The sequence below is a fragment of the Eulemur rufifrons genome, chromosome 5 (genome assembly GCF_041146395.1).
Source record: "Eulemur rufifrons isolate Redbay chromosome 5, OSU_ERuf_1, whole genome shotgun sequence".
NCBI lineage: Eukaryota > Metazoa > Chordata > Mammalia > Primates > Lemuridae > Eulemur > Eulemur rufifrons.
In genome coordinates this window covers 11,587,368-11,614,898 of record NC_090987.1, presented here as the reverse complement: position 1 = coordinate 11,614,898, position 27,531 = coordinate 11,587,368, and the positions used below count along the sequence as shown (strand labels likewise).

General features: G+C 41.8%; 1 protein-coding gene across 1 annotated transcript in view; it reads left to right on the top strand.

The window, feature by feature from the left end:
• Positions 1-27,531, top strand: part of CDH20 (cadherin 20) — a 180,879-nt gene that overhangs the window by 119,910 nt on the left and 33,438 nt on the right. Inside the window, exons 2-4 of the mRNA XM_069467931.1 lie at positions 17,422-17,825; positions 25,789-26,083; positions 26,645-26,764. Of these exons, the coding sequence (XP_069324032.1) occupies positions 17,580-17,825; positions 25,789-26,083; positions 26,645-26,764 (661 nt within the window). The 5' untranslated portion in view covers positions 17,422-17,579. The remainder of the gene's footprint in view (positions 1-17,421; positions 17,826-25,788; positions 26,084-26,644; positions 26,765-27,531) is intronic.

Below are 27,531 nucleotides of genomic sequence, written 5' to 3'. Positions count from 1 at the left end.
GTGCACAGTGACAGAGGTAACTCACAGAATGCAAGGGCAGAAGGTTCAACTCAGCCTCCCTGGGGACTGGAAGAGGGAACAAGAGCCTGTTCTCTCCCTGTGCCCGGCCCGCCTTGCTCTTCTCTGCCCGACTTCCTCCACTCTGCTTCTGCAGGGCACAGCGCTCCAGCCATCCTTGCATGCCCGCTAAGCTACCAGGAAACGATCTGCTGGGCCTGGCTGGGATCAAGTGTCCACCCTCTTCCAAATAGCTTTAACCTCGGGGAGGTGCAGAGTCCATCCTTTGGGGGCAGAAATATGTTGGACAGAAATTCCAAAAATGTCTGGTACTATCTCTAAGAAGAGTCTATATACATAATGGTGAGCCTGCCATCAGGGAGACATATTGCTAAAATATCCCCTGTCAGGTTTTCTACTTAGACTTGTGCAAATTATTTTATTGGAAACTATGTTTCCTGTTCTCTCTATATTTGGAGAGACTTGTGATAATTTTCCCTACTATCTACTTGAGAATCCAACAATTTTCACAGTCACGATGAAGAAGGATGTTTGTGGCATTTGGGGTTTTTTGGCCCCAAAAATGTCAGGAACGGAGTGTCCTTTTGATAAGCCGGGTAGAATTTTACATCCTATTACCAACAGTTTTCCCTTTCTCATTATCCACCTAACACAGAGTTTGCAACTTCAATAGCTTTGAGGAAACCACCACTACTGGCCAATAACTGACATGAAATTCCAAGTTGGAAAGATTCACTCCTTCCCTCCAAAACCAATGAGGGAAAAGATCCAAACAATTATGAGGAAAGACTAACTATAGTTTACGCCATAGCAGTATTGTCTTTTCTACTTTTGGAAAGACTTAAACACTTATTGAGCATCTATTATGTTCCACACACTGTGCTTTTCCTGTTGCATACATAAGATTATTCTATCCTTACAGCAACCCTGCAATTCTGTGCATCAGAAAAACTCTCTGAGCCTCAGAAATATTAAATCATTTGCTCAAAAACACAGAAGTGGAATCTAAACCTGATCGTTCCTGACCCAAGGCTTATGCTGTTTCTCTTACGAGTACTAACAGCTGGTATTTACTGAGTACTTCCAGCGTGCCAAGTTCAGTCCCAGTGCTTTCCATCTCCTCACTTACATGATAGGTGGAGGAACTTGCTACCGTGAGCTCCATTTTGCAGGTGTGGAAAGGGACACACAAAGGCCTTAAGTACTTGCCCAAACTCACTGCCTGTAAACCGTGGGGCAGAGCTCAGAGCACAGGCGATCCAGCTACGCTTCCCATCAGGTTGCCTCCACTGAAGAATCTGATCTGTGGCTAGCACATGTGCCTTCTTTGTGATCACTGTCACTGTTAACATGCCTCAGCTGTCTCTGAGAGCAGCCACGATCCATCACAAGTTCAAACTGAAACTGAGTCAAAACTGCATCGCTTGCCTTTTCACCGCAGGCGTGGAGAACCGAAATGACAACGTGGATAGCCCGGATTTCCCAAGTCTTTCATTCTCCCTAAAGCTACTCTTTTTCCTGACAGCCCCTGAGGATTCCAGGCATCAAGATATGCTAAGGATGTTGTGAGTGAGGAAAATCCCTTTTCATTTCTGTGTGTGTAGGGGTGAGTGTGTGTGTGTGTGTGTGTGTGTGTGTTTGGGGGGGAGGGGCACAGTATCAGAGAACATTGGTAACTCTTTTCTAAGAATGCTCTTTTTCTTACCTCCCCTTTTAAGTATATTTAATGCTGGGAGACTTTTAATGGACTATATTCCTCTAGCATCCCTTTTTTCCCTCTGCTTGCTCCATTAAAAGTCTTCCCATTTCAAATCACCACAGTGCAACTGGCTTAGATAACGTACTGTTATCCACACCTCATCCATCGTGGCCAGGGGACGCGCCTTACCGTAAGCGTCAGTTCAATTGCAGCGAGCTGGCGACGGGCCGTGACCTGTGGGGGCCCCAGTGGCCATTTATTGTAAACTATAGCTTATGGGTGATGCTAATGAAGTTCCTCAAAAAGCCACATTTGCATGGCTTCACATTTTGCTGTGTCCCCTTAAATTGCTAATAAAAGACTAGCAAAAGTGCTCTTTATTATTAATTTCTTCCCCCATTTTCTTCATCTCCTTCTGTGTAGGGCAAACCATTTCTATTCATCCCACTGCAACATATCCCTTTGTGACCACCAAAAACCAAGCCACCCCACCTCCCCCCAAAATTGTAAAAAACAAATGTAACTGCCTCCAGATTTGGAGCTTTCTATGCAAACTGTTGATGACATTCACAAAGCTGGGAAGGAACTGCAATAGCACTGTGCTTCTGAAAAGATGAAGCCAATTTCAGAATTCAATTTTCAAAAGGAAATGCCATGTTTGTTTCATGTCAGCCTCTGCTTCAGATCAGAACAACAACAACAACAACAACAAAAAACGAACAAAGCAAAACCGTTGCTCTGGCTGGTAATTTCCAAGCAAAGCAGAGGGCAGATGGAAAGCCATTCAGCAGCGGTAGCTCCTTGTCTTGTCTACCTCCAGTCACTTTGGAAGCAGCTGAGCAAAGTTTAACCCCTGTTGAATGAGAATTAACACACACACACACACACACAAACACACACATCCAAATGTCTATATAAATAACACTATTTTAAAAACACAGACCGGGCTGCCACACAGACAGGTGATCTGGCAGCTCTAGCGGTCTGGATGCACCGGGCTGGCTGCCCAGTTTGGCAAAGACCCTGCCTTCTCTCCCCTCTCCACTGTCCTGTAGTGACAACACAGCACACAGCCGTGGTTGTGCATGTGACTCTGAAGCCCAACACAATCTCTCATTAAGGTGGAAGGATCTCTAGAAGTCAGCCCGTGGTATTTTGCAGATTTAGAATCAACCTTCGGAGTATGAATGTGTGCATGTGTGTAAAAAGAGAAAATCATCTATGCTGTTGCATCTACTTACACTTAAATTTACATATGTACATTATCATTTCCTGCTACCAGCATACATGTGGAATTAATGAATGAAGAAAAGCATACACACACACATACATATACACCAAACACAGGGAGAGGGATGTAGATACACCACAGATATCACATATGAAATATATCAATGATGCATAGAGATTCTGATAAAGATTTGTGCAGGGGAAAAAGATGTAATAGGATGTTGAGATGAGCTTCTTTCCCCTATATTCAGATTCCTTGCCAAAGACCGTTTTTCTCATTGCTACCTGGTGAAAACAGTTTGAGTGTTGCCTCTGCTGGTCTTCACCAGATGCAGAAAGAACGTAAGCACCGACCCGTCACATCTCTTTGTGCTCAGCTCTGCTGGTGGCCTGTGCAAGTTCCAATAATTCCCCCGCCAACTGCTGCATATGCAGATCATACAGAGCCGAGTGCCCAGGGGAGTGTGGGGATGCGAGGCTTGGTTAGCGCTGTGGTTACGGGGTCACACCGTATCGTCCCTGTGCACAGCCTCTCCCGCGAGTATGGGCGGCAACACGACTGGGCGCTGGCTGTAGCCAATCTATTTCTACGCTGTATTGTTATGGATCAAAAATGGCCTTGTTCCCCTATGCCCTCCATTTTCCAACTGAAAAAGGAAAGGAACTGATAAGCCTGAGCTCAATTTGTTCTGGCAATTATTGCAAAGTTCCTACCGTGAGGGGGGCCCTGCCTGTTGGTGCGGAATGACACGCAGCCATCCAGGGTCCGGACAAAAGGAGACCCTGCTTTTCTCCCGGTGTATTCAGCCATGTAGAGACATATTGGCCGAGATGCCTGCCCATTCACGTCTTAATGGGAAAAAGAGAGAGACAAGAACCTGGAGAGAAAAAAAAGGACAATGAACGATTATCAAGCGACACCAGATAGAGAAGGGATAAAAACAAAACGTGAACTTGGTGCAGAGGGAGAAAGGAAACAATTTTCACCACAGAACAGTAAATCACTGATATAATGTGGCTATATATGTTTTAGTACTACCCACCTAAATTATGCTTTTATTACAGACAGAGGTTTCTATGATGATACTGAAATGTGAAATTGAAGAAAGTTATGCTTGGAGGTTGGATTATATGAGCTTCCTTCTTCTATCTTCTCTCTCTCTTTCTCTTTACTAAAGCACAGCTGCACATTAATTCAACCAAATGAAACTGTTAGGATGAAATACCACCGAGATGCATTCTAAAGTGTAATTTCTCTGAAACAAGTATGTAACTTGATTAAAAAACCAAAGTACCAGTCAAAAGGTGAAAGAAATATATTACATATGATGAAAAAGAGGTCATTTAAGAAAAGGCTGAAATAGCACTTCTTTTGGAAATGGCATATGGAGACTTTTATAACAGTGGGAAAAAGGTGACTTTTTCTTAATACTTGTCCTTATTCTCTGCTCATGAACAGAAGGAAAATGTTTGTGGATAAGGTCACTTTAAATTCTAGGCCATAGCACATGTTGCTCTCTGTAGCCAAATGCCCTCATCTGTCCCCCTTTCAACTATATTTGATGATAATTGTTCTGCCCATTCCGACTCTCCTGTCTACTAGGAAAGCAGTTGACAAGAGGTAAGGTCAGAGTTAGGTGACCTTACCTCTTTCTTTCTCCCAGCAAATAAGTGAGTCAGTGTCACTGATTTCAAAGGATAAGTAATGAAATGAACAGGGGGAAATTAAGTTAATTTTCAAATCCGTTATTAGTTGCTTCTCTCTGCTCGTAATGGAAATAGAAATTACACATTCAATAACAACATGCATTTTTTTCCATCATGGAGAATGGTTTATTCAATGGAAGAATCATTAGAGAATGAACCCTCTGGCTTTGTGGAACTTCACATATAGAAGTAAAAAGGAAAAGTTTAAGATATAAAATATACTGTAAAATTGTTGGGGAAAATAAACTACAATCCCCAATGAAATTACCTCTTCTGGCAATTAAGAGCCCTTTTGTTGGAGCATTGATAGCCTCAGGCAAACTCAACAAACCCATTCCTGGCTGCCAGTAATGACAGATTTCTTAGGGAGTATTATTTAATTAACAATAATTTGAAAGAGCAGCTCAGCTGAGAGAGATACTGCATTTACTCACTGGAAACACTAAGCAGTGGTAAGCGAAAAAGGCGTGCTATTTGTTAGCCTTCCAATCATTATCTTTTGTTTCTGAAATGCATAAGTAGCTGATAGGTATTTGCCACTAGATCTTTGCAGCTATCTGTGAGGCCAACATGTCCAAAGAACTTTAGCTCTTACTGTGGGAGGCTGCAAACAGTCCTTTGCCATTTGATTCTGTTAAGAAATCCCCCAGGGCCTCAAATGTTCAGGGCCAGCATTCTTTGTCCTTCCCCCCTCCTGACAAGGGCAACTGCCAGCTCCCCTTCCTTGTATACGCCGGGCTCCCTCCCACCCCCATACATCATTTGCTGCTAATCACCTAACATAAGTGATGCCTTTTGTTCTCACTCCCTTCCCAAGTGGCTTTGGGCTGCATCAGCAACTTGGGGGCTGGCTGGGTCTTACTTCCCCCGAGAGACATGCTCAGACCCCATGGCACAGGCAGCCAGGGAAGGAAAACCTTCTCCCCTCAAAGTTACTGGACTAAATTCCTTACATCCAATGGCCTCCTTTAGAGCTGATTATAATTTAAAGACCAATTTCAAACTGGCAAAAGGAGGACCACTGTAAATTGTTCTGACATGCAGTGGGAGCTGGCAGCAGGAAGGGAACTCCACAACCCAAGTGGCAAGCTTTCGGGGGAAATGCAAAAATAGCACACTGCGTGGAAGAAAGAGAAAAGTAAGTTATAAAACTTTTCATCTCGTCTGTTATTTCTGTAACATGTCTTCACAAAATGTTCAGGATTGGTCAATGGAATAGAAAAATTGTCTTGGGAAATGAACGTGTCAATTTAGTTCCTGTGGGAGCCTAACAAAGCCATCTGAGATAGTAATTTTAAACTATTATTGGGTGGCTGTTAATTGTAGTCACTAGTGCCCATTAAAATTCCTGCCAACAGAAAATCTTTATCTTGATTTGTGATAAACTTAGAAATGAGCAGTTGATGTGGAACATGGTTATTAAGCAAAACAAGTTTCTTTCGTGGCTTCTGAAAAGACAACTCTGAAATCTCAACCAGTTAGGTCATGCTTGTGGTTTGGGAGTAGGTTAGGATGGGGTGTATAGAGAGCACTTGCTTCCACAGTGGATTAAGATTGATTGCAGGAGCAAAAGATTTTTCTCTTTGATTTTTTGGAGTCCAAAGTAGCTTTCACTCACATAATATCAAAGGCATCTGATTAAACACATCTCCCAGCAGGACTTTATCATAAGGCATACTTTATTATGAACAGTATAATCAGATTGATGTGATATGGCATCAGGTAGTGAAAGTCTTGTTTTGAAACAACTTGTGGAAATACATTTTTATCTCTTTCTTTAATCCTAATTTGATGCTATTAACCAATTCTATTATTTAAAGTGACTATTAAGATTGGAATCAGTTTGACCTATCAGCATGTATTTCCCATTAATAAGGCTTTCTTTTTAGCCTCCTTCTTTAACCTTCGTTTACTTTTAATGCTTTAAAGAGAAACATTTGCAAAATCTTTTTCCTTAATATGAATTAGAGCACATGGCTTGGTTCCTGTTAAACTATTCTTAGCTTTCCAGTAGAAGAACAACTAGTAAAGTTTATGTGAGTTTCTTTTAATGATTCTTCACTGTATAGGAAAGGTGAAAGGGATTATACAAAAAAGAAACAGTAAATTAAATATTGCAAAAGACACACAAGAGCATTTTCCATCCCAAAGAAACTCAAATTCCTTTACCGACATAGAAAAGAAATATAAATGAATTTTAACTGCTAATGCAGTTTTCACTAGAAACACTGGAACATTTTTGTGGCACCATTATATGGTATTTAAATATCAGAAAGGAGGGAAAATGTCAGCATAAAAGCAGGGGAGGCTGACAATAATTCCCAAATAACAACAATTTTTCCAGACAGCAGAGCTAACAACCCTGCCTTGCCACAAGTGCTACCTGAGATCAATCAAGGGGTCATAAAAATATATTTTTTTTTGCTGACACTTTACAGCCAGTAAGAGTAGAAATAGCTAGAATCGAGCATCATCATCAATTGATTGCACTTGGGAAGGACAGCTAGTTCTTTTCACCGTATGCGTGTAAATGCAACATTTCTCTCAGGCAAAAATGAGTGAAATGTTATAAATGCTTGTTACTATGTAAAATCAGCATTTTAAGATATCCTTGATGTCTAGGGTTTGTAAAAGACCTTAAAGCCTTCTATCTCCCACCTTTGGCAGGTCTTCCTTCCTGCAGTCCCCTGTCCCTACCATCACTCTCTACCCAAAAAAGGGCAGATTTCTGAATCTCCCTAAGCAACCTGTCCCAGTTTATAAACTGCACTGTCAAGAAACCGATCACTGTTTAAATCTCTTCTGCTACTCATTAAGGAAGGCTGTGTTCCCTGTCCCTGGTTCCTAAGAGATGCTCATCTTCTGTGAAGATGAATTTTAAAAATGTGTATGTTGTTATGAGCTGCACCTTGACCTTTTCTCCCCTTGCCTTCAAGGTTTCTTTTCCTCCATGCACTTAGATTTCATCTTTAAGGCTCTGTGGACTCCTCTGAGCCTGCTCCAAGTTTTAAGCCATCCTCACTCCCCAAACCCCTTTCCAGTTGTAGCTCTTAGAAACTGACAAGCTCTGGAGAGGATCCCAGTCCCACCTGCCGGGTCCTCAGGATTCTCCTCTTTAATATTGCCATTCAAGTGCCAAGATTCTCTTCAAGATGAGAACGTTATATTGCTGACTCGTTGTTCATTTTTTATTTAATTCTGTTCCAAATCTTATTAAATTCCTGCTTGGTGCTGACACCGTGCTAATTCTGAGGATACGGAGGTGACAGCTGCTGTCCTCAGAGAATTCACAGGCTGGTGGAGAAAGCAAACCACGGGGGCTGTGCTGACCTCACGGACAAAGTGGTGTGGGCACAGAAGACAGGCCTGGGAACTAATGTCCCCTGAAAGAGAGGTTGCTTAGTAAAGAAGGGCCTGGAAAAGGCCTTTGTGTTGGAACAAAAACATGAAGGTGTTAAAATATAGCGTCTGTAGTTTATTGGAGGGACCAAAAATGTAAGGGGAACAGGGACAGATGAGACGGAATGGTAGCGGGGAGCCATATCATGTAAGTCCTTAATGTCATGCCAAGGAGTGTAGATTTTATCAGTTAAGAAAAGCAGAGCCATTAGAAAACTTTTAGTAGGTGAGTGGTCTGATAAGATCACTCTGGCAGATAGCAGGAGACTAGATTAGATCGGGGAACACCTGATAGAAGGCTGCCGTAGTGCTAAAGATATGAAATTTACAACCACCTGAACTATGGCCATGGCAGCAGGAATGGAGAGGAAAAACAGATTTGAGACTTAGAAGATAGAACTGGTAGAATTTGACAGGTCTAAGTAACCAGATATCGGGGGGGTAGGGATGGAAGAGATTTTACACTGACTTGGAAGGATAGCTAGATTTCAACTTGGATAGCTGGAAGTGCGATTTTTCAAGCTAGATTAAGCAGAGCCAGGGAGGGCCCACAAAGAAAGAAAATTAGGGCTGAAATTGGAAATAAATTATATCCACTGTGACTTACCAATCTTATATTTGTTCAATGAGTTTCTCATTTCCAGGGGGTACTAGGTTTTATTTTATGCTTCATCAGTTTATCTCCTAATACTTCTCCAGTGATCCCTTGTCTAAGGCCAAGCCACACACTTCACTACCATCACTTTTACTTGTTCCATTTTGGAAAAATCTCAATGCCTAGTGATCATGACTTTAGACAGCCTTAAAAGTATAAATGAATATTAAATGCTTCATACAGAACTTACTCCTATATAATTCTACTTGTTATTGCACTACAGTTGAAAATGATCCATTGATAACAGTAACAGTCACTCAGTACTGAACAGTCAGAACCACATTTTGTGATTTGTCATGCCTGAATCGACATAGTCAAAAGTTTTTATGTATAGCCTGCACAGAACGCCCTCCTTTAGAGACAACCATCTCAGTCACAACGTAAGTAGAAATTAGTCCAGTCTGAAAAAACTTATTGTTTTTTTTTTTTTAATCAAAAAATGGGTATTTCCCCCACTGCCTTCTAAATGCAAGAACTTGCCTTTTCGTCCTCAACAGGAATTGGCTCTTTGCTATTCTAAGATTACCGAAGTTCTTGAACATTGAACTCAGTGGCCCTGGATGGCCCGATCGGTATTCCAGGTGTGGCAGACTGTAATTTCTAAGGCCACAACCCTATCTCCCATCCCGCTGGCTCTTCTGGAGACTTGCAGCACCTGTTAACAAGTGGAGTCTAATTCCCTTCACCTTGGACGTGTGTGTACTTAGGAGTGCCTCATAACCTGTAGAAAGCAGCAGAAGTGAGGTTAGGGGAATTCTGAGGCTAGCTCCTGCCAGGTGAAACGCTGTGCTTTGAGAACAGGAGCACTCCCACCAGAGCCCTGATTCCGACTGCCCTTCCAGTAGCCACCACGCTGTGCGGAAGCCCAAAGTAGCGCATGTGGAAATCACACATAAAGGTGCTAAGTGAGCCCGTATGGAGAGACAGAGATGCCCGGCAGCCCCCAGTTGCAACAGACCCCAGCTGTCCCAGTTCTAGCCACTGTAAACACCTGAGAAATCCCACACCAGAACCACCCAGCCACGATGTCTCCAAATTCCAGACCCAAAGAAAATCACAAAAATTAATAAAATGACTTGTTTTAAGCTACTGCGTTTTGAGGGGATTTGTTTCATAAAAATAGCTAGCCAGAAAATAGGACTTAGTGCCAAAATGATCCAGTCCAAGGTCAAATCATGGAAGACCAGCGGATCGGATCCCCCTTCCCTCATTGCATGAGAATACAGTTGCAGCCCTTCATGCACGCCTCAGTCTAGTTGGTGACCTTGATGTCAAAACGAGGCTGGATTCCAAGGTGCTGACATGGCTGAGAGGATTCTGACTCAAACAGTTCTCACTTCTGATGAAGTGCTGGTCACTTCTGGGATCCACGATGGCTCCACTTTGCTTGGAAGAACCTAGTTTGGGACCAGTTTGTGTTGGGACATTTGGAAATCTTTTTTTTAATATATAAATTCCCTATTAACAAAGTTCTTGGATAGAACTTTCCAAGAAGAATATAAATTTAAGCATATATTCAGTGATCCTATCAGAAGCTGATGGTACTAGACTTTGGGGGGGAGAAAGAATCTGTAATGTGTTCAGAGTCCACACTGAGACCACATTGAGTCATACACTTGCTTGAAAGATAGTTCCAGTTACTGAACTAGAGATCCTTACCAAAGAACCATTAGGAAATAAAATATATCCCAGAAAAATGAAGACATTTAACCAATCCTTGTGCCATGATTTTTTTTCTAGGATATAATTAGAGGCAGGTTGCATAAGCCCTTGTTTTCTCATGCATGTTGCCTAATTTTCACACATAAAAATATAATAATTTCTAATAAATTATTTAACCAAATCTAACATTTTCCTTTATTACCTTTGATAATACTTTGGGATTATCATCCCAAACCAGTATTATAAAAAATATTCCCCTACATGTTTTCTTAGTAGTTTTTATTTTGTTTTCCACGTGTTCTACTAACCTGCATGGTTTAACTTTCTCCATTTGATTATTCAATGCATGAGGAGTAAATGGTGAATGGTGAAGTACAGAGATACAGACTATTTTTCACCCACAGTTAACCAACTTACTGAAGAAGTCTTTCTTGCCAAATATGTAATACAGATTAAGGTGGAGATTAATAAAGGAGAAATAGTAAAAAGGAAAGGGGGAAGTAAGAAGACAGCTGAGCCTAGCAATTTCACAGTAGATCTTGAAAAAGCTTTAGAACTTCTAAAACCTAAAAGAGCATAGTTCTGAAAATCCCTACACTAAAGTATTTCCACTTCCTTGATCCTCTGAAACCACAATTGAAAGACATACCACAAATATAATATTTGCAAGTTTTGGAGGGAAAAGAAGCACTAATATGTAAGTATGTATATTGATATAAGATGCATTCTTTCTTTTTCTTTTTTTACAATTTTTAGAAACTGATGTTTATTTTCTGTCAACCTTATTTCCATCTTATTTAAGAATTTGTGAAAGAACAGCTTGAGACCACTCAGAACACTTAAAAGTAAAAAAAAAAAAAAGTTCTAAAACATATAAAATATATTCACTCAATCTGTTTGGAGGCTGCCTTCTATACCCAACTTTTCAAGATTTATTTTTCTTATTTGAATATGCTTTTAAATTTTGAATCAGTTTTTATTTCTTAAAAGTAAAATATTTACATAGGTCAATAAAAAAAGATGGCACCAAAAGACTTATAATAAAAGGAAAAGCAATACCTTGCCCCAATCTCAAAACCCAATTTTGTCTGGCTTCACAATGCATTCTTTGATTAAACATATTTGATACCCAAATCCTAAGTCTTAATTTTAGATAGCAAACTTGCCTTTGCCAGAAATTCTTCTTCCTATGAAACAATCTTTACAGTCCAGGGAAAACTACAGGATTATCCTACTTTCGTAAAATTCTGCACAAGGGCAAAGTCATAAGAGAAAACACTGAGCAGCAATTACTTGCAACTTCTTATCAAAGAAGAACATTAGCCAAAGAATTACATTTTAAATACATGCTTTTTTAAATGAATAAGCACACATTTAATTCAATTATAAATGTCTCATAAGATGAGGAATTAGTGAGCATGTGGAACAACTCTCAAAAGTCAAAACTGATCATTCTTGTCTAACCGTAGTCAGAGAAATTTCCCATGGACTGGGCTGTAGTTTCATTAGCTTGATTAAAAGTGAAAACTGGAGGAAAGGTAAAGTAGGTCAAAAACTTCCTGCCTCCTTGAGTATTAAAACATTTACTAGATACTAAGAATGGGTAAAAGGATCCTAAAGAATCTATTTGCCAGCCTTGGAGGGTGTGGAAAGAAAGACAGGGCACCCTCGACTGCAAAAATTGATTATAATGAGAATGAAAAGCAAAGAGGAATCGGGCATGAAATCTAGAGAAAGGATTTCTAAAGTGGAAATGCCTTTATTCATGACCTGAGCTATGGAATTGATAGGTACAGGGTCATGGTACATACAGGTGGCACACAGCAGGTTTTATTATGGGACTGACCAGGTTTTTCAAAGCCTGCTCTTAATTATATAATTCAGGCTCTCTACCACTTTTTCGCTCTACTCCTCTCACCCACACATACACACACACACACACACACACACACACACACACAGAGACATCCCGACCCTTATATAAAACTAGATATTGTTCCTAAATGTCAACTGAGCCTCCCTACACCTTCCCCTCACCCACATCCACCCCACAGTTCCATTTATGAACTCTGCAGTCCCATTTATAATACAGCACTCCCTTGAATAGACCAGTTTGGTTGTGGGAAGGAAAGGCAGAGCAAGAAGAAGTGGTGGGAAGCGAAGATTTCAGAGAACTGACAACAGCTTGAGTTAACACTATTAAAAGCTGAATATTTAGGCTCAGGATTTCCACAGTTTTTGAAGAACTTGGTGGAGAAGGAATTCATAGAAAAATAAATAACCAAACTTAGAAAAAGCAAGAGTGACGACCACCTTTTCTAAGAAATCTCTGTGGAAATTATTCTTTATTTTTCTTCTTTTCTCCAATTTAAAAAATAATAGTAATAATAATATTGTAATTCCTCAATTCTATGCACACCATCAATTTATTAACAGCTTCTTTGAGGGATGAGCAAAGCACACTAAAAGCACATTAAATAAGTACACCCTGATATTAAGACACAACCCATTTCAGAAATGTTAAGTTGCCAGGGGTGGGCGGGAGGGGGGTTGTTGTGAATCAGGTGAGGCTCGAGGTAGGGGAACGGAAGTGAGAGTGCAACTCAATCTAGGCAATCCAGTACCTGGACTACCTCTTCCCGCTCTGTCAAGTGGTGATGGATGACCACCGTAGATGGGTGGCTTTGGGTAGGCTGATGCCTTGATGGCCACAAAAGAGCAATGGAGCTTCCACTCACCTAATGACTGCCCAGTAGGAAACTGAGATGTATGGAACCTTCGAAGTACATGCAGATGACTTCCAGTCAGAGATCCATCTCAGCTTTCAGTACACAAAACCATTCTACATACATCGTTTCCAAAACAAATCCCCAGTGACGGATTTTGGTCAGTAGCACAGACGTAATGCAAACAAACCCCGAAATGTTGAAAGTTTATTTGCAGGGACACTTAAAATGTTTTCTTTACGGAATTCCACAAAGGGAACATTGTTATCTGTGAACTGTACATATTCAAATTCATGATCATCATATGAACTTTTCACTCTAACTTACACCCATGACCACCTGTGCTGTTCATTCCCTGGGCGTTCTGTGCTCTCTACCAGAGGATTTTGACTTCTAAGTAAAATGGATTTGTTTATATTTCTCAAGAGAGAGCCTTGATTGGGAGATCGAAAAACATTATGACATTGAGCTGTATTCTGATTTAATGCTGATGTACCTTATGGTGCCCTGTCAGGTTTCATTGTAATATCTAAGATCTCCATAAAGTCTCTCTCTTCTTTTTTTCTTCTAAGTGCATTTTTGAGGCTCTTATTATAAGTAAAAGTGATAGCTTAAGAAGTTTAGCTGCTTAAAACCATGAAAAGCCATGACACCACTGTCTACATTTACCTCCATAAAGACATTTGGCCACATCAGAACCTTCAAATACCCCCTCTTCATATGGGGAGTCACTAGCGGAGCCCACCGAGCGCTTCTACAGAGAGATCACGTGAGTTTTGCTGAGTAGTACTTCTATTAACCATGAAAACCTCAGGAAAACTGGAATGATGAGGAAAGAAAGCACAGGAAGACCATAAAAGCCCAGTTCATTTCAAGGAGAAAGCAGTAACCATCCCTCCCCGCTACATTTTAAATATCACAATGAATTTAAGTAACAAAATAAACAATTCACTGAGAGCACACTTTATGTACAACTTTAATTTCTTCCTACTGTGTTCATTACCAAGCTGTTTGCTTTCTATAGGGAGGATGGGGGGGAAAAACTTTTAAAAGACTCATTTAACACAGAAGTCAATTTTCACTAATGTATTCTTCACGTGGCATATGTAGTCTTCCAAAGCAATCTATATATATGAATACACATATATCTGTATCTTCTTTTATAAGAACAACAGCAATTAGATTAGCCCATCCCCAAGCACATTATTGCTATTCATATCCTGTAGGGGAAAAACATGCATATGAGAACCATATTATTTATAATAATTGCAAACTGGTATTTCTGATAGAACTGTTTTGTATAAAAACAGCTCTAATTGTGAAAAGAATAATGCTACTATTGTATAACCCAGTTTTTACCTTCTAAAAAGTTAGACAGAGAATGTTTTTTATGCATTCCGCCCTAAGGAAGCAAAAATAAAATGCTTTCCATCAACTGTCACTATCAAGTTATTTAAGACAATCTTAGAGAGTTGATAGGCACTGCCATTTTGGTTACTTCAGGTTTGTAAAGGGGAATCTGAGAGGATACTGTAAGCTTTTACAGGATCACCAAGGGCTCCGCAGGACCTCAACACCTCAAAGCCACTTTCGTGCATGTGCAGTGAAAAAGAAGAAAATGAGAACTTTGCACTAGTGTGTAGGAGGCCAAAGTGGGCAAGAGAGGGAGATGAAAGCAGAAGCAATGGAACCACCTACAAAATATTCATCACAAAGCTCCCAGCGAATGCTTTTTTCCTTGAGCTCCTCAGATCATGCCTTTAGGTAAAAATAAGGGGTTTTAATTGGCAAGAATGCATTCCTACTTTGCAAGACATGGGAGAACATAAAGAGAACTACTTACAATTCCTCAAAATTCCCTCAAATTTCATTCTGTCCATAAAATTTAGCCAGTGGAAGCAGGATAGGGGACATCTGCACACCTGACACCCAGGTGCACACGCACCCTTAGATCCAAAGCAAGCTGCTAAAACTAGCCAGAGAAAATAAGCAATATGTGCGCTTAGGCAAAATGTACATATATGAAACCCAGACAGTAAAGGAAATACATTAAATAGAATGTATATGTATATATTGAGTTCTATCTTTGATAAGTGCAATTCATGAAAGAATTTTCTCTACTGTTGAGTTATCTAATAGCTAGTCCTTCAGTAAATTTCCTTCGATGGAAAAACAGTGTTTGATTATTAGGGACGTAGGCTAAGCCAGAATCTCCTACCAAACAGTACTTACCGCAAATGTGAGATCTGAGAAATAATATACATTATAAGCCCTTTCAGAATTTAGTTCCAAAGGTGCCCATGAAATAAATATATGTTCCAGCCTCAGCTCCATCATTTTTACACATGATGCAGGTAATTTATGTGACTGTTCAAATGTCAGTTGGTAACTTAGTCATTTACGGAGCACTTTCGTCTGCGTTATCCCATCAGATTCTCATCATAGTCCAGTGAGGTGGGTGGGAGAATTGTTGTCCCTGCTTAACAGATGAGGAAACTAAAGTTCATAGAACAAGTCAGAGGTAATGAAGATGGAACCAGGAACCAAACTGTCTCTTAGTCTAGTGCTCTTTAAGAAATTATAGATATGTTTGTGTCTTACAATATATGGAATATTCCCTTTGTGGTTTACCAATCATAGTATTCTGGCAGTAGCTTTATTGGGCACTGCCCTTTAGTCCACTTTCTAGGTCCTAAAACAGCACAGCTATTTCTCATCAATCTTTTTCATCAACTCGTCTCCTGGGTTAAGATTCCTTCTTCCAGAACATCTCTCCTTACACAAGGATCACAGAAACATGAGCAGGGTTTCTGTCCACAGGTCCAAAGAGAGAGGGAACAGCTAATATTTGGTAGCTCACCTTTCAGCAGCACCATTGTTCTTTATTAGCAAACACATCACCCTCAGTGAGGTGCACCTGGCCTGCTGCTTCTTAACAGTCAATCTGCCTTTACAGCTGGAGCTCGTAAGAAGCACAGCTTCATATTCTGTTACAAAAGTTCTATAGTCTCCCCAAGGTTTTTCCTTTTTATAAGTTCTCATTGAAGTGATTTCCTATACAGAAATGAAATAACATATTGTATGAAATGATTATAAGATTTTTTTTAATTCTTTCATACATTTCAATAGTCAATGTTTGAGAGGAAGCCCACACCAGTTCCGATACTGACAGGTGGAAGGTGGTAACTGAGTTAGCATCCATGCATCCACTTTAAACCACCTGTATAAATGAAGCATTATTTAGTTGCACAGATCTGCACTCTCCAAATACACACATTTGTTCTGAGAAGATGACAGTAGTTCTTCAAATTAACAGTGAAGATAGAATATTGAGCCCACCGAAAACAATTTGGTTGTTTTGACAGAGTGACTTGAGTATTATGCCATCTCATTAAACCAAGCCATGTAAGGGAAGCAAAGGTTGATGAGGTCACAGCCAATGTGTGAGGTCACCAGCTGAATGTGACTTCATAGCAACAAAAGGAATTTGACTGATGAAAATGTATCCCAGGGTAGAAGTTAATATCCCTTTGCCTAAATGACTCTTTCAGGTCAAGAAAGGAAATGTGCTGGCTAGACTCTCTTGGCTTGCTCACGGTGTCATGTGACTAATAGCACTTTAAAGTCTGTTGTGAAGGATATAATGATTAACTGACCATTCACATCCTAGAAAGGTCACATTAGCGGCCCCTATCAGCGCTTCAGAGCCAAAGCAGTAGAGTGTGAAACTTGAATTCCACCATCAGCTCAGAGAATGATTAAAATCAGAACTGATCCGTAGCTGCTTATAAATGAAGTCCAAGGTTTCTAACATTATCAATAACACGAGTAGGCACAAGATAATTGTGGATGGCAAAAAGAGAAAGTTTGATTTTGCTACTTTTCTTAGTAAGCTAAGAAAAGCAATCGGGCTAATGGAAATATTAGTTATTAGCTGTAAATTTTGGAAATGAATGCTATTTTTAAGAGTTTAGGAGGCTGTCTGATCATAAATATTTCAAAGAGCACACTATTAATTCAAGCCAATCAATAATACAGCATAACCCTCCAGCTAAGTTACCATTGAGAAGAAATTTATTCACCAATTTTATTCCCACTGAATCCATACCCAAAGGTTTGGGATTGATTATAGCAAGATACGTTGTCTTCTTTTTATCAAAACATTATTTATTACGCCAACATTTCTAAAGCAATAACCTGTTATAACAAATTCTTTAATTCATTGAGTAGAAAACTGAATATTTACTGACATTTCTTGAAAGCTTGCAACCAGCCTGCAGGGAAGAATTTGACATCATCACACTGTGTTTTCCTTAACTTGACAGGAAGTCAACTTCAAGCAGATTGACTTGAACCAGGATCTCATTTGGGAAGCATAAGTGTCCAACAAACTGTGTTTTTGTTTTTTGTTTTTTTTTTATTTGGAAAATACTCAAGTTTCAGTAGCTTATCATCCTAAACTTTCTGAAAACCTGGCAATCCCATGTGGACTTCTGGTAGAATGAGCAATGCAAAGAGCTGGCTTGGACTTGGCATGTCCTTGTACTTCTGGGGACTGATGGACCTAACGACCTCCGTTCTCTCGAGCACCCCAACACCGCCAGGCGAGTTAGAAGCCCTCCTGTCAGACAAGCCACAGTCACATCAGCGGACCAAGAGGAGCTGGGTTTGGAACCAGTTTTTCGTTCTGGAAGAGTACACAGGGACTGACCCTTTGTACGTCGGCAAGGTAAGAGGTGCCAAGGAGCGGACCTACTTGGTGTCAGGGTATCAGATGTTGGAGTTGGATGTGACTATGGATTGAATGTGACTGCTCACCTAGCCTGTGTCTGAGGCCTGAGAAAAATATGAACTCGCGGCATGTTATTGGACACCTAGCTAAAATATAACTTTTGCTTTGTCAAATACCAGTCAGAAAGAAAAGATTTCTCTGCTTGTCTATGTCTCTGTTCTGAGTGGGAAATACTTGAAATTAGGACTTAGAGGAAAAGCCTCTGACCCTGCAAGAGCCATTCGAGTCCCAAAAGAGCAGCAGCAGCCTCCCAGGAGTGACAGGATGGGGAAGAGAGAAACTGAGAGATGCAGAGGGGGGAGTACAGATTTTTTTTTGCTTTTTATTTTTATTTTTTTCAAAGCGTTTCCACAGGTATTGCCTGAGGCCCAAATTTAATGGGAAAAAAAAAGGATCAAATATTTTTCATTTCAGAAGATCCTAGCCTGTGCTTTAGGGTAGTTGGAGACAATCAATGAATATATTTATAAACTTTATACTCAAGTTCCCTTGATTTAATCTATCATCATTTCAGTTTTAATCCTGGCTTTCTCCTGTGTTTACTTTATTTGGATGTTAATCAGAGACCATTTTGTGAAAGCAACCAAGTAAGAGAGAATGGGAGACACGGAACTAATTAGAAAATAAATAATTCATTCAAATGATAACTTAAACACTTGTGTACTGCAGAGGCTGAGGGCATGGGTTTTACATTCAGACACATGTGGGTTCAAAGCCCAGCCCTGCCAGTTAGTTCCAGAGTGACAGGTCGCCAAGCCCCAACAGGCTGTGCCTCTGCAAATGTTGAATTGGGGGAATAAGAGACCTGCTACTTCTCAAGAGTTGCCTACACAAGCTCTTCTCTTAACACCCATTCCTTGACCCAGTTACCTGCCTTGTGTGCCCACCACTGCAGTGAAGCTGCAGTTTCCACCACTCCTCAGGGCCTCCCTACCATGCAACCCAATGGCCTCGGTGTATGACACCTCCCAGTCACAGTCCTGCCCTGTTCCTCCTCTTGACTCGCTCTCCTATCTTGGCATCACAACCATCACAATCCCTGCTGTTCCTTCTTTTTTCCCAGCCTCATTTGCCCATCTTCTCCCTCCACCTCACCCCAGGTTTTGGGGGCTTACCAGCCTCCCCCTGGCCCCTTCTCCACCCATACTCGTTCCCTGGGTGGACTCACCACCCCTGTGGTTTTAAATACCATCTCTATGCCAAGAAATGCAAAACCTCCGTCTCTGGCTTAGACCACTCATCCAAGCTTTCAGACTTACAAATCCTACTGCATTTGTGACATCATCACGTTTTTGACTCTCGGGGTTTTCAAATGCAGCATGTCTCATGAGGAACTCGTTTTTCCTCCTGAACCTGGTCTGCCCTGGTCTTCCCTAGCTCAGCACTGCCATCACTCAAAATTCCCAAAAGCAGAGACCCTGGGAGTCATTCTTCCCTTTCCCTGCCTCCACATTCTCTCCATCTGCAAATTCTGTTAGTCCTAAGCCAAAATAAACCCCAAGCCCTTCATTTCCATTATCTCTGTTATCTCTCACTTGGGCAAATATGTAGCCTCCCAACCAGTCCCCTCCTGCGCCCCTCACATTTCCTTCCAATCTAGTCTCCACCATGATCTTTTCAAAAATTACATCAGATCAGGTCACTCCCGTAAGTAATGTTGAACCCTCCAAATGCCACCCGCAGCTTACAAGGCCATCCCTGCCTCCTGGTGCCCAAACACATCCACACTATTCTCTCCCTCGCTCTCATGTTCCAGGGACACGGCTTTCAGGCAGTTCCTACAACTTGCCAAGCGTCACCTCCATGTCCCCCCATAATGAAATGTGGCTGGCTTCCTTCCTTCCTTCCCCTGGCTTCCTTCATGGTCAACACCCCCTTACCCTTTGGGGCTCACTCTGAATCTGAGCCTTCCTTGGCTATTCTCTAAGACAGGCCCCCCTCTTAGACTCTCACCACCATTATTTTTTCAAAGCTCTAGCCACAACCTACCATATTTATTTTTTCATTTATGTGTTTATAATCTGAAGCCCCAGACTAGACTAGAAGCTCAATGAGAGCAAGGACCTTGCTCCCATTTCATCCCCAAGGCCTAACACAGCGCCTCTCATAGAAGGTGCTCAAAACCATATTTAATGAATGTATAACTAGATGAATACCTCATGGTGTAGTAAGGATTAAATAAGCTAACACATGTAAAGCACTTTGCACAGTACTTGGTCCAGACTAAGACTTTAATCGTCATTAACCCATAGTAGTAAAGAGTAGTAACAGTAGCAATAGTAGTAACAGTACTGGTAATGGTAGTAATAGTACCAGTAGTACACGGAGCTCACTATGAGAATTTAGCAGCTCAGTAATGCATACCTAATACAGCTGCAAATCCCTTGCCTCAAAACCTGTGAATTTTCTTTGCCTTCTCCTTTCATTGTCTCCTTTCTCCTTCGTGTACAATCACCATGTCTGTCCAGTATTTCTGTGCCAGTTTTCCTCAGACTCACCTCTTCCTCTCCAGGCTCCGTCATTACCCGCTCCGCTGTTCTCCATGATTGGATTAACTAAGCCCGAGCTGCCTGTCTCCCTGTGGAGAGGTCTTCCCATCCCTCCTCCAGGGCTCAGGACATTTATGTCCCTGAAGCACCCTTTCCTCTGATTAAGAAAGCATTGGAGCTCTCGAATGTTTATCAGAGCTCCTACCATATAGTTCAAGAGCTTCCTCTTCCCTCATCCAACCCCGTCTCACAAGTTCTCAAATCAGGTCCTCATCCCAATCAAGCTGAATCTGCTTACTGGCCCTGACACCCACACCACATTAGTCCCTACCCCAGAAGTGTGCCCATGCTGCTGCCCTACCTAGGACATGCGGTCCCCTCCTCTCTTAAGCCACATTCAAATTCCTCAGGGTTCCAGGTAAAAGCAACTTCTGTACCTCCTCCATCTGCTCAGAATTCCAAAGATTTCTAGCTTCTCTGTATTTGTAAAACGTTTCTCCCAAATAGACATATAATACACGGCTACTGCCAAAATAAGTTTAAGCAAAGAATATGTTTGTATTCAGTAATTGCTTTGTGTGCATGTACAATTTAGGGCTCTCCTCCCTCCTCCCAAGAGTAGAAACTGAGACGCCCCTCCCTAACCTCATTTACACCCCCCTGATGCTGAGTAGCTAGCACAGAACTGGCCACACAGAGGTGCAGAAAGATGAGGGTTTTTAATGGACTGCCACAGTACTATGTGTCAGTCACATTCACGTAAGTGTTGTAATGTAATCATTGTAATAATACTATGAGGTAAGTATAATTAACCCAGGGAACCAGGCTCAAAGGGGTTATATGCATTGCCCAAAGTTACACTATGGGTAGCAGGTAAATCCCAGGTAGAGATATCCTTCACTCTTACCCAGAAGCCATAGGCTTTCCTTTATATTAACCCGCATGTGGCCGGTGGCTTTAGACTCAGCCCTGAGGACACACAGAAGAGTCAGTGGTGTTAAAATGGGATCAGGAATCCACCTGAGCCTGACTGCATCCCGACCCCTTTATCTCTGACGTTGGGGAATACTTAGCTGTGTCGCACTCTCCAGTACTCACGATTAGTGTACACCCTTTCCTAACCACCCCAACCCAGGATATAGGACACCGTGCATCGCAAGGTCATTTGATCCAAACAGCACACCAGCATCCAGGGAAGGGTTACCCTGCATTGATCTGTTACCTCCACATGAAGAAGATAGTTACATATTCACTTACCCAGGCACTTCCCCCCCCCACCCCCCGTACTGTCTTTTGAAAGAGAATTCATCTACCTTTCATTCTCTTTACCCCAGGGGCATTCCGCTTGTCACCTTGAGCTCTGGAAGATGTCTGTTTAGAGAGCCTGCCAGAGTATTTGCCTATTTCAGAAAGGAGTATGGCAACAATTATCAGCTGTAATTGGTATGGCCTTAGAAAACCCACACTGGGCTTTGCAGGGACAAGGCAGTGTCGCGTTAAAGCTAGATTATATTGACATATGCAAAGAGGGGGGCGCGGAGAGCTTGTGCTTGTGCATGAATCTGTGGGTCCAAGTCATGCCGAGGTTAACAGCTACATGGAAGCTGTCTAGCCGCAAATCGTAAGCACTTGTGGCATTCCTGGAACTATGCAAGGCACTCTGAAAGGTGACCAAAGGAGGGAAGATCACCCTTGTTTTCAAAATCCTAAGTCAACTAAGGTTTTTCAGATTCTGCACGCACTTCCATCATTCACTCCTCCCTTGGCTGAAGATCTTAAAGACTAAAGAATTATTAGGATAAGTGAGATATTCACCTGTCTAATTCGGTCTTAGAGATTTTGGGGGGAAAAACTGTTTTCCCAAGATGTATTATACATAACTATGTGCTGCCAACTGCACTCAGAAGCTCCTTACCTTCCTCCAAATAGCTGGTGCTCAGTCAGTGAGTTGAATTAAATATGGATAAATACAAAGCACATTTTTATTACACTGCCAATGTGCTGAGTGACTTGGAGAAAAGCTGTTAATGTCTCTTCTTTGCAATTTTCGAAACCAAATGTGTATTCTACGGCTGGTAAAGCAGAATATTAAATGTGCACTGCTGCGTGGGTTATTAAGCTAGTGTCTCCCAGCTCTTTACTCACCTTCCCATACTCTGTGGTGCTGGGCTGGGACTCTCCAAACCACAGTTTCTCCTCTTCCAACCGGGTCTACTCCCTGTTAGGTTCTGCCCATAGAATGTACCAGAAGTAGACCAGGATGCAGGAGGAGGGAGAAAGGACTTGCTCCTTTTACCTCCCAGCCTCATCATGCCCCCTCAGAAATACCAGCATCACTGGGCAGCAGCCCCTTCTCAGAGCCCTGAGTCCCAGGTCTCAGGACAGGGGACAGGGCACCCCAGCCCCAGGGGCAGCACTCCCTCCTCAGAGGCCACAGGCCCGGCCTCGAGGGGCAGCCCCTCCAAACATTCACATGCCAGGAGCCCCCACCTCTGCCCTCTGTTGCCCCAGCCAAAGGGGCATTGGCTGTTTCTCCCTGGAGTTGTTCTCTCTCTGATAGCTGACTATTTCTTTTATGCCTTTCAGGCCTCCATATTAAAGTCTGTTGAAATAATGTATAGGTTTTGTTCCGACTAGATCTCGAACGGATACAATTGTATTCTTCAGAAATCAGTTGTGTGTAGGCAGGTCCTGGCCCCTTCATAGCTGATAGCGTCCTGCTTCCCAGTGGCTGTCTCTCCCTCCTTCTCCCCTCCCTCTCCCGCACACGCACACGCACACGTGCAGACACGCACTCAGAAGCTACCTGAAAGATGCTTGCTGGCCCTTTTTAAATGAACGTAGCACCGTTCCACAAACAGCTTTAGCCCTACCCCTATACCCTCCTCCCAGTAAAATCCCACTGAGCACGCACTACATGTCAGGACCCCACTAAGATGACAATCACGTGGCCCCTGCTTTCAAGGAACTCACAAGCCAGAGAGTTCCTCAAATTCTTCTCCCAACACAGATGAAAGCAAAGAAAACAGACCCGAGCTTCAGGGCAGACTCCGTGTGACACCAGCCAGGAACCTCAGGAACCACGGCGACCCCTTCAGCAGCAGACTGTGGCTTCTGCGATTTGTTAAGCACTCCCCACGAGCACGTACACCTGGCCTGTGATGATCACATGTGTGCTTAGTTTTTTAAGGTTCACAGGACAAAATTTTTTAGATGCAAATAGATCACCTCAAAATAGTCCTGGGTATGTCCTTCATGTCAGCTTCTATTTCCCCCCAAAATAATCTGCCATTCCCTAAGTCAACCTATTTCATTCTAAGTCCTATACCACAGGCCTCAAAATTATGATACATATGTATATATTATATATATGTAAACACACAGGCACACATAGTTTTATATGTATATATAATTTTAATTTAAAACACATCCTGAGATCCTTGTCCTTCTCCTCCCAATTTCATTCCTCTGCCTGGGAACACAGTTCCAAATGGAATAGATTTCCATTTCTTTGTACCTAGTCCCAAATAAAATGGCTTTTTTCCACACAATAATAGCTGGACACCTCTACTTTTTTTAACTGCATAAGTAGAAGATTTGAATTATACAAAAAAAAAAAGAACAGAAGAAAGAAAAAGTGATAGTACTGTATACGGAATGAGGAAATGTGAGAATTTCGTATTCTAAATAGAATACTTTAAGCAGAAAATAAAATCCACGGCTATTTTTTCAGTCAATTTTATTCTCTTATTTCCCTTCTCTAGATAAGGCACAACTGAGTTTCTCCAGGCAGCAAAACCGCGCTGCCTGCGTGATTTGGCCGTGAGTCAATCTGAGATCAGCTCAAAGCCAGCCACAATCTCCCAACCCATCCCTGTCTGAGGATGTTGTGAATACATTTTCAGAAGTCTTGTTGGTGTCCCTGCCATATAATCCTCAGAGTTAACACTGTCCCAGCCATGCTTCAGGCAGCCTTCTGCAGCTTTTACCATTGGACTACGCATAACAAAAGAGCCAACAGGTTGTTTTTGCCTTCTCTGCTGCACTCCAGGAGGTTTGAAGGGAGCAGAGAAGAGCTGGGTATGTTAATACCCTTCTTTCTATGCACGTATGTCATCATCATAATCGGTCCCATTTATAGCATTTCTATTATGGGAAAGTACTGTGCTTTACATACATTAATCTCTAATGATCCCAACGACCCTTCAGAGTAATTATTAGTGTTCTTCGCCACATTTATAATATGAGGAAATTAACAGTTATAAACATAAGATAATTTAGCAAGGGCCTTCAATTTATAACTGGTATAGACAGTGTTCAGGTCAGATATATTGGCTTTCCCATCTTTAAAACTAGTCATCTGTTTTATCAAGTAATCTCATGAACTTTATCGCTAAACTATGCAAAGTGCTAACAATGTAAGCAACAACAAATTTAGTGGTGACTGACTAAATTTAACTAATTTTTTGTTGCCCCCTTTAAAGAGAGACAAAGAAACAATTATCCATAGGATAGCAGAAAATTGCAGGGCCCTTGCCACCCATACACATTATATCTACAGTTAGGTATTACAGATACAGAAATATCTAGGCCTGAGATAAATAGTACTCCTGGACTCCTTCTGAGAGTTATTATTAAGTAATCTGGGAAGGAATATAGTTGGGTGGGCAGATAAATGCATGTCCCTAACTCAACCATCCACATATAGATTAAAGTGACTCAATTATGGACCTAGAACTGGTCCCACCAAGAGGAGAGACACATTGATATAAAGAATAATAACCAGCAGTTAAATTCCACTTGACACCTAAAACATAAGGAAGCATAGTCCCACCGAATGAAACCTCAGAACTGCGATCACAGAATCGCAGAGTTACAAGGATCCGTGGAGGTCACTAGTATTCCCACTCCAGTGGCCTTCACCTAGTTATGAATCACTTAATCAGCTTTTCAGCCAACTTGAATCATCATAAAAATTTTTGATACTTCAAAAATTAATTTGTAGCAATTTTTAAAGATGTTTAGGCTTGCCATTTTATTTTTTTCTTAAATGGAAAGACAGGGTTCCTTCTTATTAGACTTGCTCCTATTCTCACTTTGGGGAATGATACTTTCCAGAGCTCCTGTTTTCTATACTTCTCAGGGAGAGGAACTGTAAACTGCAACAGTGAGTAGAGGATACTGAATGTGATGTGGAAAAACTTTACTTATTCATCAACCTATATTTGTTCCTTGATACAAGCACGTGCAGTGCATAGTAGTTCTTTGTAGACAGGCTTCTTAAACATGTGAGTGGAAAAAAAATCTTCCTACGTGAAGGGAGGTCATAAGTTTGTACCAAATTGCAAATCAATTTATTTCCAATTCCCGTTTGTATCCATAATGAGAATCTGGTGCTTTTTCCTCCCCAGCTTCATTCGGATATGGACAGGGGAGATGGATCCATCAAATACATCCTCTCAGGAGAAGGCGCAGGCATCGTGTTTACCATCGACGACACCACTGGAGACATCCATGCCATTCAGAGGCTCGATCGAGAGGAAAGAGCCCAGTATACTTTAAGGGCTCAAGCCCTCGATAGGAGAACAGGCAGGCCGATGGAGCCAGAGTCAGAATTCATCATCAAAATCCAAGACATCAATGACAATGAGCCCAAGTTCCTGGACGGACCTTACGTTGCCACTGTGCCAGAAATGTCACCAGTGGGTAAGGTGGTGATTCACTAATTTTCACAGACAGCAGTTGCTCTACAGAAGACACACACACACACACACACACAGAGAGAGAGAGAGAGAGAGAGAGAAGGAGAAAGGAGAGTATGTGAGGAACAGCTCACAAATTATAAAACTGAACCAAAATGGCAGGAAGCTGCTTAGGCATTGGAATCAGCCATAATACATAATAATAAGGCTATTACTATTTTTCAGCTCTGATTCTTTAAAAACAAAAGATTAGATAGAAAAGTAGATAGATGGAATACTTGATTCATAAGAGAGAAGTATTTTAGTACTACTCAAAGAGCAATGATGAGCCCAAAGGCTGTGCTGTCCTTACTTATTATAAAGAATTTAAAACTCAAATCACTCTTGTCCCCACTAAATAGGTACAACAAGTTCTAGGACAAGTTATGGAAGCTTGTCCTAGAAAGGGGACTCTCCCAGTGAAATAAACATAACATTTGCAAATGCTCTAAGATTGACCATTCAGGACTGCGTCCAGACTTTAGCCATTGGACCTGAACAGGTTTCTACCACTTCTCTTCCTCAGGTACCTCTGTGATCCAGGTGACAGCCACAGATGCTGACGACCCAACCTACGGCAACAGCGCTCGGGTTGTGTACAGCATTCTCCAGGGCCAGCCATACTTTTCTGTGGACTCCAAAACAGGTATCTGAAGCAAGGGTCGAGTCAGGGGTGTTTGCTTTATTCCCTAACAATTTATAGCTGCTGCTATGATAGGCCCAACTCTCCTTTACAAGGACTCTCCAGGGAGTGTATTAACCGGAGAAGATTATTATGAGCTTTAGGATTAAGAGAGTGAACTAGCACCACCCTGGTGGGTAAGAGCAGCACTAATCCCAGACAGTGTGTGGTGTTTGACTGCAGTGGCCAAGGGCCTACACAGAAAATAGCCCCTCACTAGCCTTCCTGTGGTTATATTTATTCCCAGGGGCTAAGGTCTTTTATAACTCCAGGATGACCTGAGAGGGCTGACACATTCACCTGGGCTCCCTAGAGAACTAGAATCATTGATTGTGAAACTAGAAAGAGCCTCAGGAGGATCATCCAGTCCACCACCACTCGCCTAACAGATAAGGAAGCCCGGAAACTGAGAGCTAACAAAGTTCGTCTAGTGGGGACAGGTCCCTTGACGTGTGGTCAGCTGTTCTTTCCATGAACCGCTCTGCACTAAGCAGAGAACAAGGCCGGAATGAATGGTTACTGGGGCAAACAGGCCTTGATGAGGGGGGAACCAGCACATGGGATGTGGCCCCCAAAAAGGCAGGTCCTGACTGGGAAGTTCCAACAGGGAAGACAGCAGGGAGAAGTGAATGGGCAAGGAGCACTGTGGCAGAAAAGGACTATCTAAGAGAAGTTTGGGGGTTTTGTCTGTGTTTGTTTTTTGTTTCCATTTTACCCAAGAACTTTGACTA